This window comes from Littorina saxatilis, linkage group LG4 (genome assembly GCF_037325665.1).
Source record: "Littorina saxatilis isolate snail1 linkage group LG4, US_GU_Lsax_2.0, whole genome shotgun sequence".
Taxonomy (NCBI): domain Eukaryota; kingdom Metazoa; phylum Mollusca; class Gastropoda; order Littorinimorpha; family Littorinidae; genus Littorina; species Littorina saxatilis.
The window spans coordinates 61,652,654-61,665,411 of record NC_090248.1 but is presented as its reverse complement, the minus strand read 5'-3'; the positions used below and the strand labels follow the sequence as shown (position 1 = coordinate 61,665,411).

The 12,758-nt window shown below is 41.8% G+C and overlaps 2 protein-coding genes across 2 annotated transcripts in view; one reads left to right on the top strand and one right to left on the bottom strand.

Moving 5' to 3' along the window:
- LOC138965289 (putative surface protein SACOL0050) overlaps positions 1–946 on the bottom strand; it is a 20,637-nt gene extending 19,691 nt beyond the window's left edge. Inside the window, exon 1 of the mRNA XM_070337419.1 lies at positions 832–946. The gene's annotated coding sequence lies outside the window, so the exon portion shown is untranslated. The remainder of the gene's footprint in view (positions 1–831) is intronic.
- A 287-nt stretch (positions 947–1,233) lies between these two features.
- Positions 1,234–5,685, top strand: LOC138965284 (uncharacterized). Its single transcript, XM_070337414.1, has 2 exons — positions 1,234–2,761; positions 3,110–5,685. Exons 1-2 carry the CDS (start codon positions 1,249–1,251, stop codon positions 3,157–3,159), a joined length of 1,563 nt encoding a protein of 520 aa, XP_070193515.1. The 5' UTR covers positions 1,234–1,248; the 3' UTR covers positions 3,160–5,685.
- Positions 5,686–12,758: the final 7,073 nt, after the last annotated feature.

The window sequence follows — 12,758 nt, the reverse complement described above, 5'->3', positions numbered from 1 at the left end:
TAGTGTACTGAAACCAATGTATGCAGTTCTGCAGTGTAATCAACTTCCAACAGGCAAACACAACATCAACATTATCAACAGAGAGAAAGGCAAGTGTTTAAATTCCCTAGGACAGTATAGATATATCTAAACACTAACCAATGCAAAATTAAACAGAAAGAAAAGAATCTCATCGAGCATTTCATTATCTCACTGTTCTGTCTATTCATCTGTGTGTGTGTGTGTGTGTGTGTGTGTGTGTGTGTGTGTGTCCATAAGTGTACGTATTAACACTTTAGGTAGGAATTTTTTTATTTATTAAAAACAACAACAACAAAACAGCAATGCAAGTGTGACATCCCGGTTTCCGAATACGTGACGGATCATAAGCAAGCATGTACAAGTACTAGTATAGGAGCGGGGTGTGGTAGGAGGCAAAGCTAGCTTTTCGGCCCGTTTTCCCAGCACCGACTGTGACAATACCAAACTCGACGAAGTCTCAAAATAGAAGTGTCACCCAAGCTCTAGCGAAGAGACGTGTCGCCTGCAATACATGTATCAACCATGAAATGCAAGGCGGAATTCAGCTCATACAGTCTGATTGCATCAAACATGCGACTGCACACCTATTCATCCCCCGTCGCGATATAACCTTGAATGGTTGAAAACGACGTTAAACACCAAATAAAGAAAGAAAGACTACTAACGGTTTCCTAGCAACCGATTGGTCGGCTGTCTCTGAAAGCGAAAGTTCTCAGTTGGAGCAGGACAGTGCGCGACAGGAGGAGAATGGGTGCATTAGTGTAATTTGCCGCCAGTCATGTGACAGACGACAGTGCATGCGTGCTTTACCTGCCCCCAGACGCACATTATGCTGAGCAGAGAGCGCGCCTGCCACGGAAAGTGGAGGAATCTGATGCGCTACAGATCTCTGGATGAAGTCATTGTTTTTGTTTCCCCCTCCTGATTTCCTATCGCGCCTGCGCACTGACTATCGCCATGACGGCACTTCCGCTCCAGTGCCATGGTTGGCTGAGCACTAGCAGACAGCACTCGGTGCGCTACTGTTTCACCTGACCGCGCCACTGTGTGGTCAGTGGGGTGTGGCCAGTTGTCAACGGTGTGTGACGGAGGGCCTTCCAGCGCCGGACTGTGGTGGCAGGGGGTGAGATGGGGTGCCGTCCGAGCCGTCGGGCCGTGGCCTGTGTGCGAGTGGCCGGGGAGGGGGGAGGACCGTGGGGGGTCGCACGATCCTCCAGACCTCGCTCCATGGGGGACGGCGTCAGGCTGAGACAACGCAGCAGTCACAGGCGTAGCGCGGACTCAGGGAGGGTCGAGGGGACAGGGGCCAGGGACCGTTATTCCGCACCCCCCATGGACAGACAGTTTCCTCCCCACAGCTGCACGAGCGCAACGTACGAGCACGGATGTCGCGGCACCTCCCGGATCACACTTCGGCTCTCAAAGAACGGATCCACGCTGGAAATCGAAAAGTGCGACTTCCAACACGACCGCAGCTCATGCCAGCGCTGCGGGCCGGGGGAGACGGTCAGCCAGGATTCTGACCTCCTCACACCACTGCGCACACAGAGCGCGCCCAACTTAAGCTTCGTGACAATCCATCACGGTGCTAACCCCCCACCCCGACCCCCGCGCCACACCCGGGTAGACTCTGGGTCTCAGCCACCCCCTCTCCCCCCACGACAGAGAGAGGTGCTGGTCGTGCCGACAGCGTCTGCAGAGAGTGTGGGGTCGCCTCCAGGGTCAGTGCGCACGGCCACCAGAGTGGACGTTGAGGTGGAGAGCATCCGCTCCAGTCGGCAGTCAAGCGCCACATCCACTTCACAGGGGACGGCCAGCTTCCACGCTCACAAAGACCCCCTGCTTGGACGTGAACCCGCTTCACCTGACCGTGTGGGTGGTTATGCCCTGAGTATAAACGGACCCCATGGTTTACTTGACGGTCTGGTCTCGGTCCATTCAGAAAACATTCCAGGGGAAAACGCTGGTAGTCCTCATTGTACAAGATGCCATCCACAGGACCCTAACACAGGACCGACTGTCAAGACCTCACAGCAGGCTGCCAAAAGAGAACTGATCAATTCCATACCCAACAACCACATAGTCCCGGAGGTGGTGGACCTGACTGTGTTTCATGTCGCAAACAGTCACATTGACGACGTGGACATTGACTATCTCACGTTCGCCAACCACAGCCAGGCTGTGGTGAGGAGAGAGAAGGCCGGGGCCCAGGATGCGGTGTGTGGCTGTAAGGACCAGGCTCAGGCAGGGGTGGACGATTACATCAACAGTCTACACAATCCTAACCATTCCGACCTGAGTGACAACATTGATGGCGTGTCTGTGTCATCTGCTGCGGGGTCCAGTCGCCATGACAGCAGGCTGTCCACGCCAGGCGCGACGGACTACAGAGTGTTGATGCTGGGTGCTGGTTGCAGTGAGATCACGTCACACCTGACCGAGGCGCGTCGCGGTAGTAACGATCTTACCTCCACCGGCCTCAGCTTGTACAGCAGTCAGGTGGTGCCCGGCGTGAACATCAGTCGACTGACGCAGGATGCTGCGGCAAACGGTGGTCACCTGACTGGGGCAGCCAATGGCAGCCGCCTCATGAGCCTGAAAGCTGGTAGGTCCAGGCTGGATCGTCATAGCGACGACTCCACAGACACAGGGTGCGAGTCGGATGATGACAGCGAAAAATCACAACTGCTGGCTCGCATAGAAATGGCGCCTGCCTATGTTCATGCTGATTTCAAGAATGGTGAGGTTCTGTGTGGGGTATCTGCACCCTTTTAGGTCTATGCTAAAAAGTTGGCAGGACATGTATTGTAGAGCCCGATCAATTGCAAGATGAGACCATTCACTCACAGACACAGAATATAATGCATGCAGACACACATGAACACACACACACACACACACACACATTCTATCACTCTCCTTTTCTCTCCACAGTAAGCTTAGACCTAGTCTGGCACACATGCTTCTTGTGCGTTTTTTTGTGGTGGCTGATACAAGTCATGGTCCTGTAATTGTTTTGAGTCTTAATAAATGACTGTCATACTCATTGTCTTTGATATTTCAATTTGTTTTGTGTGTGTGTGTGCAGATTTTGGCGACCTGTTTGATGATTCCAGTCCTGAGCTGGACACAAGCTGATGATGATCGCGGAGTGAGCTGAGTACACAGTCACACCAAGACCCATTACCAAAGTGACCAATGCTACGGATTGGTCAATCCATTGCTTTGATGGCCAACTTGCTTCGTAGACTATCAGTCCAGGTGTGAAAGAATTAAAAACATAAAAACAAAAAAGTTAGTTCATGGAACGTTTAAATTTAGACACAGCAATTCCCCCGAAAGTGGTGTTTGGCAGCTGAAATGGCGGGATAAAACTGGTCATACAGTGGAACCCCCTTTTAGTTTTATGGCCCCCAAATTTAAGACTCCCTCCTTTTTTTCTCAGACTTTCTGTTCTTAACCTCTGTAAAATTAACCCCATTTTAAGACTCCCTCCTTTTTATTAAGACCAGATTTTTAGAGGTCTTAAAGAGGCGGGTTCCACTGTACACGTAAAAACCACGAGTGTACGTGGGAGTTTCAGCCCATGAACGCAGAAGAAGACACAACAAAACATTTACAAGTACATGTATGTCCACCTAATGGTCCTAGTAGTGGGCGGACGTACAAGTGATAATAATAATGAAAGGAACTTTGCTTAGTGGGCCGTTCCATCCTCGCTGTCTTGATGCGGAGAAGTCTTCATGTACGGGGGAAAAGTTCCTCATTGTCTCGATATTATCTGTAAACCTGTCCATCCCCTACAAAGTCCATTCATTGGAGGTTCCATGAACTAACCCTTCTTGGGTTTATTCTTGATTTCGGCACGTCAACAGTCCTGTTTCGGAGTGCAGTTGTGAAAAGTTTGAGAGCACTTGTCAAATGGGACTTTTTTTCTTGACTGAACTGAAAAGCTACACCAAATCTGCTATAGTCTGACTTCGAACTTGTGTGCGCGAGGTAGAGATGTGGGTTATTCTACAGAACTGGGCTCCGGTGGTACATGTAACCATGTTACGTGAGTGAGATTTCTTCATTATTCTACAGAACTGGGCTCCGGTGGTACATGTAACCATGTTACGTGAGTGAGATTTCTTCATTATTCTACAGAACTGGGCTCCGGTGGTACATGTAACCATGTTACGTGAGTGAGATTTCTTCATTATTCTACAGAACTGGGCTCCGGTGGTACATGTAACCATGTTACGTGAGTGAGATTTCTTCATTATTCTACAGAACTGGGCTCCGGTGGTACATGTAACCATGTTACGTGAGTGAGATTTCTTCATTCTACAGAACTGGGCTCCGGTGGTACATGTAACCATGTTACGTGAGTGAGATTTCTTCATTCTACAGAACTGGGCTCCGGTGGTACATGTAACCATGTTACGTGAGTGAGATTTCTTCATTCGGCTGGGACATTTTAACCATACAAATTGATTTCATTAATAAATTCTGTTTCCATTATATACCCTTGGCCTGTAGAGAAAGACTTAGAAATAATTTCACATTTTGATCGTCTACTTTCAGTACATTACACACATTTCAACATACAACACTTGCGTAGCATGGAAACCAGAGGATGTGACATGGATTTTCATACTAACATTTTTTTTTAAAGACGAAAAATCTGTACTATGTTCTTGTTGAATGTTTGTATCATTATCTTACTAGAGTATTAATGACAAAAGTACAGAGAACGCATTCTATTTGCCATTTAATACAGTGGAACTCCCTATTTAAGACCTCCAAAAATCTGAGAAAATCAGGTCTTAAAAAGGAAGGAGTCTTAAAATCATTTTAAGACTCCTTAAATGGGGGTAATTTTACAGAGGTTATGAACAGAAAGTCTGAGCAAAAAAGTCTTAAAATGGATGGGGTCTTAAATTGGGGGGTCTTAAAAGGGGGGTTCCACTGTATACATTATAATCATTTACAAATCTGAGAATGCATGCCACAAAATGGACCCCAGCTCTGCAGAACGACCCATCTGTTATTTTGTTTCTTGTTCACATACTGTACATTATATATATTGCAATCGGCAGCAGTATATATAGGAGTGGCTACAACCTTACTGCAGATCTTGAACGAGAGTACGTCTTGCTGGTGTGTATTTTGCGTGTGGTAGTGGCAGGTCTTCTATCCGTGTGGCAGTTTTCAAGTGATGTTGCTATAATATTCACTACTGCCATCAGATTTTGCGTTTTGGGATGAGTAACAATGTGTACACTGTATTTAAAACCATGTCCTTTTTATTTGAATTTGTCCAGAATGTTTTCAATATTGAATGTATACCAAACCCAGTATATATACTGTTGAATCAAAACCAACCACTTCAAATTATTCTTTGTTCAGTAGAGATTGCTCATGAACAATACCAAATACCATAGGAGCGAGAGAAAGAGATCTAAGTTTTGCTCAAAACCTGTACTTCTACAAATGTTTGTGTACAAGAACAGCAGTGTGTGTACTTGTGGTTATAATGCTCATGTTAGCAAACAAATGCATGTTTTCTTTTAAAAAGTGGCGTGTCCTGTAGTTATATATATTGACAGCAGGCATCATATGACTGGTGGAGAACAGTTGAAAAACATGCATCAGATGTGTGTGTGTGTGTGTGTGTGTGTGTGTCCTATTGATAACTAATTTGAAACAGAACATTAACACAGACACATTTATATATAAGTCAGTCAATGAAACTGGCACAGGTTTTACTGGAAATACATGTATACATTTATATGTAACAGAATAGTTTGTTTGAAAGAGTAACAAGACTTTTTTTTCTGTAAAAATATTTTGCCATCATAATTCTGCAGTCCAGCTTTATTCAACTGATGTTATAGAGTGCTTAAAGCTTTTAGTGTCTTAAAGTTTGTTTTTCTTCAGTAAATGGAATAGGGAGATTCTTATTTTATTTTACTGCTTTTTATCAAAAAAGGCACAACACAATAACTAAGATGGAAAAGGTTTAAAGGAAAAAAAGATAACTCAGCTTTGTATGTTTGCCTGAGTTTTGTCTTACACTGGCTTGAGCAATGTCAGGCTAAGTTAACAGGTAGTTTGCAATATTCTTACAGTGAGTGGAAATTTTATGTCATGTGCATTGATGTGTTAACAGTAGTTTCAGTCCTACAAATGACTGCATGCTTGGTATTGTTTTTTATGCGTGCTTTGTGAAATATGATGTGATATTTAGCCGTTGTTTTGGAGTGTCAAGCTTGCCGTGCCATTGCCACACCATCATTCCGTATTTATTTCTCTGAGGTATTACGAGACTTGTTGTTGATAAGCTTGAATGTGATAATGAAGAACAGGTGCAGTATTTTGCATCACAATGGTGAGATGACTGCAGTATTTGATAGCGACGGCAGTGTGCAATATGGATTGACACCCTCTGTATTTGGGGTGTATTTATATTACTTACTTTACTTTATCCATAATCTTTTAAGACTTGGGAGTAACTAGTCACAAACAATTTTACAGTGTAATAAAATACACCTCTAAAGTAACATACAAAATCCCTGCAACCGGATGTATCATCTCTGTACACAGACAGCCACAATGGCCTAGTGGATAAGATGCTGGTCCAATCCTGGCCGCACCTGGTGGATTAAGGGTGGAGATTTTTCTATGAACGAAGAAGATCTCTGTGAAAATTGTGTCCCTTGATTATTCCTTGATCATTATGTCTGGCATTAAATCCAGTAAAATGCCATTCTATGGTTAGGCCAAAAAAAAAATAGGTGTGGTTACGGTAACATAGCCCAAAAAAATAGGGTAGGTAGGTAGGCAATCACTTTTTTTTTTTTTAACTTTTTTTTCTAATGTGTACAAATTAAACCTACTTGACAGGAAAATAAGTGTGCGACTCGGGCGCTTTCGCTTTCATTGCGTTTTTTGCACTCGGTTGTTTTTTTTTGTTTTGTTTTTTTTGACAAATGTAATAAAAAGTTATAGGATCGGCCCCTAAAAATAGGGTAGGTCGGGTTACCGTAACCACACCTATTTTTTGTTTAGGCCTTAGGCGTTTCTCACCGACATAAATTAACAGGATTCAAACTATTTGTCCTCTCCTGTTGGGGTAGCTTCAAAGACGGAGCCACCGGAAGTCTGGGTTAGCAGTTAGGATCCTTGCCCGACTTTGCTGTCAACAGCCATAATTACCTTCCAATGAAACATCTATTAGTTTTCCACACATTCCGCATTATGTTACTTCTTTGTCCTTTTGAGAGTCTCTACACATTGTGCAATATTTTTGTTGTCCCATTTTTGTATGTGCGATTTTGTTTTAATGCAATATTTTCATGATTTGTGTGTGCTGTTGTTGCTGAATTTGTCTTACAAATAGTGTGCACGCAAGTTTGCTTGTACATGTATGTGCAGTATTATTGTGAGTATGCTATTTTGTTTACTTTTTACAAACGTTAACTCCTCAAACTGTGCAACGCAATCCATTTAGCAGTGATGAGTTGCTGTGCTGTGAACATTTCTGTAACCTTTGGTCTTACTTAAAACATTCACCTCTTTTGTGTTACACTTTAAGTGTATTCTTGCTGAGATGCAGCTTTGTTATATTCCTTTGCATTACGCGTTCTCTTTCTTGCGTTCAATACGGGTTGCGCTTTTGTGGAGCAGATAAAGTTTTTGCAGGAATTTCTTGTTTGATTCTGCCTACATTCTGATGATCACACGTAAGGAAACCTTGTATTCCCCGCTTCCTTGTGACTAGATAAATCACCTCATCACTTAAACCCACTTAAACGCTGATATTTTACGTTCAAATGTGTCGGACTGTCTTTTGAATAATAAAAAACTTGCCTTAAAAAATTTATTATCATGATAATCTGGTAAGGACACTGCTAGTAAAGTTTTCTCTCAGGCAGTTTTGCAGTACAATGTAATTCATACATGTAATCATCTCATACTTAAACATTATTTCAAGGTTATCACCAGCATTTCTATAATAATTAACTGAATGTTTGGGGAGCCGGTGGGATAAGGGGCAGTTCTTATTTTTGAAGAAGTATATGATTCAAGCATTTGCTGATTCCAGTTCGGTAATGCTTGTGAATATATATTACCTTGTCCACAGGTAGTGTTTAGTTTCATGCTGTGCTAATTCAAATGTTCCCTGAAAAGTAAATCCCTGTAATGGCAGCTATGTTTTTCCTTTCAAATTACCTGCATTAGCTGTAGTTTAGTGCTTCTTGACATACTCTTTATCTGACACAATAACCTTTTGTTTTGTTTTTTAGATCCAAATAATTGTTGAATTTTGTTTTACAGCATCTTTTATTTACTGACTCTAATGTTCCTGCTCTGTAATGAAAAAGTATATTTTGTGTTTAGCAACTCATATTTTAGTAAGTATAGTTTAGCCAATGTTGTGGTATTTTAGGAGTCGCTGCAGAGTTGGGCTTACTTAGAAGAATAAGTATGCATTGTGTTCGTACAGTTGTAAACAAAATGAATGATAGACGTTGTAGATGTAATGCAGGCACCACTTGTTATTCTATTTTGATATGTGCAATGTTGTATTTACAGTGCTTTCACACGCCATACTGCGATATAGCATGAAGAAGCAGTTTCGGTTTTACACCAAGAAAACTCACAGATCATAACTACATGTAGTCAAGAGTGTTTGGCGTTTTTGTTTGGTTTTGATATTACATGTATGGAATCAGCTCGTTACTCCCCCGGCTCGTTACTCCCCCAGCTCGTTACTCCCCCTTAGGGTTAGGGTTAGGGTTAGTAACAAGCCGGAGGAGTAACGAGCCGAGGGAGTAACGATACGGGGGAATAACGAGATGCTCCCACATGTATGATGGATTGTCAAAAGTAACACTTCATATTTATATTTTTGGATATTGACTTTGTAATTAGCTGAAGAATGTGACTTCATACTAATCAAACCATCTAAAGCTTCTCATCTGAAGCTTCATAACAAACCCATGGTAAACAATAACAAAACCTTGATAATGATATGTTCAAATTAATTTTGAAGTTGAACTTAAAAAGTATCAAACATAATTGTCCATGAACAAAAGGTTGTACATGTGCTGATGTAGGTTGGCTGAAAAAATTGCGGAAGTTTTTTTTGTTTTTTTGTAATCAAAGTTCAAAGGAAGAAAGTTTGCTGTGAAACGGTTTTTAATTGTGTGTTAATGAATTTAATAGCCCCCTTTACACCTGGTTTAAACTGACAGAAGTTCAGTTAAACCACCGCATACCTCATGGGATTTTCACAGTAGAGTGCCTACACCAGACATGACCACATGTTGATCTATAATAATCTGAAGTTTCTTTGATCGTATTATTTTTAGATTAAACACCTGTTGTTCGCTTGCAAGCCACTATTCAAGACCAGTTGTTTTGTGTGCTTGAACTGCTGCTTCACCGGCACGGTTGGCCTAGTGGTAAGGCGTCCGCCCCGTGATCGGGAGATCGTGGGTTCGAACCCCGGCCGGGTCATACCTAAGACTTTAAAATTGGCAATCTAGTGGCTGCTCCGCCTGGCGTCTGGCATTATGGGGTTAGTGCTAGGACTGGTTGGTCCGGTGTCAGAATAATGTGACTGGGTGAGACTGCGACTTCTGTCTTGTGTGTGGCGCACGTTATATGTCAAAGCAGCACCGCCCTGATATGGCCCTTCGTGGTCGGCTGGGCGTTAAGCAAAACAAACAAACAAACTGCTGCTTCAAGAAATGTGTGATGCCTGTGTCAAGAGCTGGGTTAGGTTTTGGTCAAGAAACAGCAGCAACAATGAGAGGACAAGCGGCGAAGCAGAGTCCATTAACTGATTTCATTCCACTGTATTGTCATGATTTAAGGTTGTGCTATACTGAGTGTCATTAAACACGATAGTGTGGGAATAGCTAAAGGAAGTTTTCATAGCAAATATGGTACATGTAAAGTTTGAGTTCCTGAAATCTGGATCAGTGCATTAACTTGCATAGATGAAAATAAAAACCCAGACATGTTTTGTGGAAACAGCAATTTCTTCATCTCGAAACTGAAAACTGTCCAAAAGGTTATATCTGAATTCACTCTATATATTGTATCCATAATGAAAGCACTGAACGATCCTGTCATTATCAAACTGCAGCTTTTAACATCTATTTACTTCACATACAGTGGTACCTGCGATGTGAGGCCCCTCTCATGAGAGGACACTTCCTAATGAAGGACATTTTGTTTGTTTGTTTGTTTGTTTGCTTAACGCCCAGCCGACCACAAAGGGCCATATCAGGGCGGTAATGAAGGACATTCTTGTGTCCCTTTGTCTCAACCTAAAATACACCCGTCATGAAGGGGCACCTGCAATGTAGGAACACTGTAACAGGTCCCATGGGTATACTTTTATCACAGGCACCACTGTGTGTGAGTGATATGAAGGAGGGAACCCATTTTTCAGAGCACAGCTCTAAAAGTACAAGTAACTCTAGTACCTATTGGTTAAGTCCTACAATCATCACAAAAAGCTTAAAATGTTTGTACTCTCAGTTTGGAGATGAAGAAATGCTGTCATCACAAAAAGCTTAAAATGTTTGTACTCTCAGTTTGGAGATGAAGAAATGCTGTCTTCACAAAAAGCTTAAAATGTTTGTACTCTCAGTTTGGAGATGAAGAAATGCTGTCTTCACAAAAAGCTTAAAATGTTCGTACTCTCAGTTTGGAGATGAAGAAATGCTGTCTTCACAAAAAGCTTAAAATGTTTGTACTCTCAGTTTGGAGATGAAGAAATGCTGTCTTCACAAAAAGCTTAAAATGTTTGTACTCTCAGTTTGGAGATGAAGAAATGCTGTCATCACAAAAAGCTTAAAATGTTTGTACTCTCAGTTTGGAGATGAATAAATGCTGTCTTCACAAAAAAGCAGTTTAAAGGAGAAGTACTTGTAAGTTTTTTTTTAACTCGCAAGTTTCTGGTGTAACTCGCGTACATTCACAAAAAGCTGGCTATGTTGGAAGGGATTGAAAATGTCATGGCTGATTATTATGCTTCTGAAGTGAAACTTGCTGGGTTTGTGTGTACACAACCAAACACACACATGTGCATTTCAATGTGTATCCGTTTTGACCAAAAAATATGCCATCTGGATTTGTGTTAAATGAGATGTTTTGCTGTTCTTTTTATTTCCGACCATGTGAATGCCATAGAACTTTACAACAAATAAACCTTGTTTTTGTCAGTAAACTGATTTTGGAGTTGATCATGTAGGTGTGTGTGTGTGTGTGTGTGAAACATCAAGTGTTAAAATAGAATTCTTACAGACTGTGCTCAAGGGGTTCAGACTTTTATTAGGCCAAAAAAAAAAAAATGCTTTGGTTACGGTTTCATGGCCAAAAAAAATAGGGTAGGTAGGTCGATTAAACTTTTTTTTTTTGTTTTTTTTTTTTGGTTGGTCCCTCTTGAAATGATAAAAATATTTGTGTATGCAGGATATTCGAGGTATTTTCATATTGGTGTATTTGGAACCACAGATATTAATTACTTTTTCATGTTAAGAAAAGAAAACTGGACATACCCTTTAAACTGTATAGTGCCACTAGTGAACACAGTCTTGAACGCAGTCTGGACTGATTGTCACAAATTCGGGCTCGGCACTTATTTTCGTCGACCCAACACATTTTATCCCGAACAGTTTGCCGTCCAAAGTTGGATGAAAATCATGAAAAATGTCCACCAAGGTTGCACTCTTCGAGTACCGACTTATCAGTCGTGTTTGTTCGATATGAACACACTTTCCGAATACGATTGCAAATGCAGACGACATCTTTTTACGTTCGCGCAACGAACGAACGCACGAGACTGACTTCCCTTGGATATGGGAGTTGTAAAAAGCGGAGTGGTGTCCCTTGTCGGGCTTGTTGTTGCCTGCTCGCCGGCGATCGATGTTTTCTCTGTGCCGTGGTGTTGTCGTTTTCGGTGGGTTTTTGTGTGTGTGTCTGGTTTTTTTTATATTTAGTCAAGTTTTGACTAAATATTTTAACATCGAGGGGGAATCGAAACGAGGGTCGTGGTGTATGTGTGTGTGTGTGTGCGTGTGTGCGTGTGTGTGTGTGTGTAGAGCGATTCAGACTAAACTACTGGACCGATCTTTATGAAATTTGACATGAGAGTTCCTGGGTATGAAATCCCCGAACGTTTTTTTCATTTTTTTGATAAATGTCTTTGATGACGTCATATCCGGCTTTTTGTGAAAGTTGAGGCGGCACTGTCACGCCCTCATTTTTCAACCAAATTGGTTGAAATTTTGGTCAAGTAATCTTCGACGAAGCCCGGGGTTCGGTATTGCATTTCAGCTTGGTGGCTTAAAAATTAATTAATGACTTTGGTCATTAAAAATCGGAAAATTGTAAAAAAAAATAAAAATTTATAAAACGATCCAAATTTACGTTTATCTTATTCTCCATCATTTGCTGATTCCAAAAACATATAAATATGTTATATTCGGATTAAAAACAAGCTCTGAAAATTAAATATATAAAAATTATTATCAAAATTAAATTGTCCAAATCAATTTAAAAACACTTTCATCTTATTCCTTGTCGGTTCCTGATTCCAAAAACATATAGATATGATATGTTTGGATTAAAAACACGCTCAGAAAGTTAAAACAAAGAGAGGTACAGAAAAGCGTGCTATCCTTCTTAGCGCAACTACTACCCCGCTCTTCTTGTCAATTTCACTGCCTTTG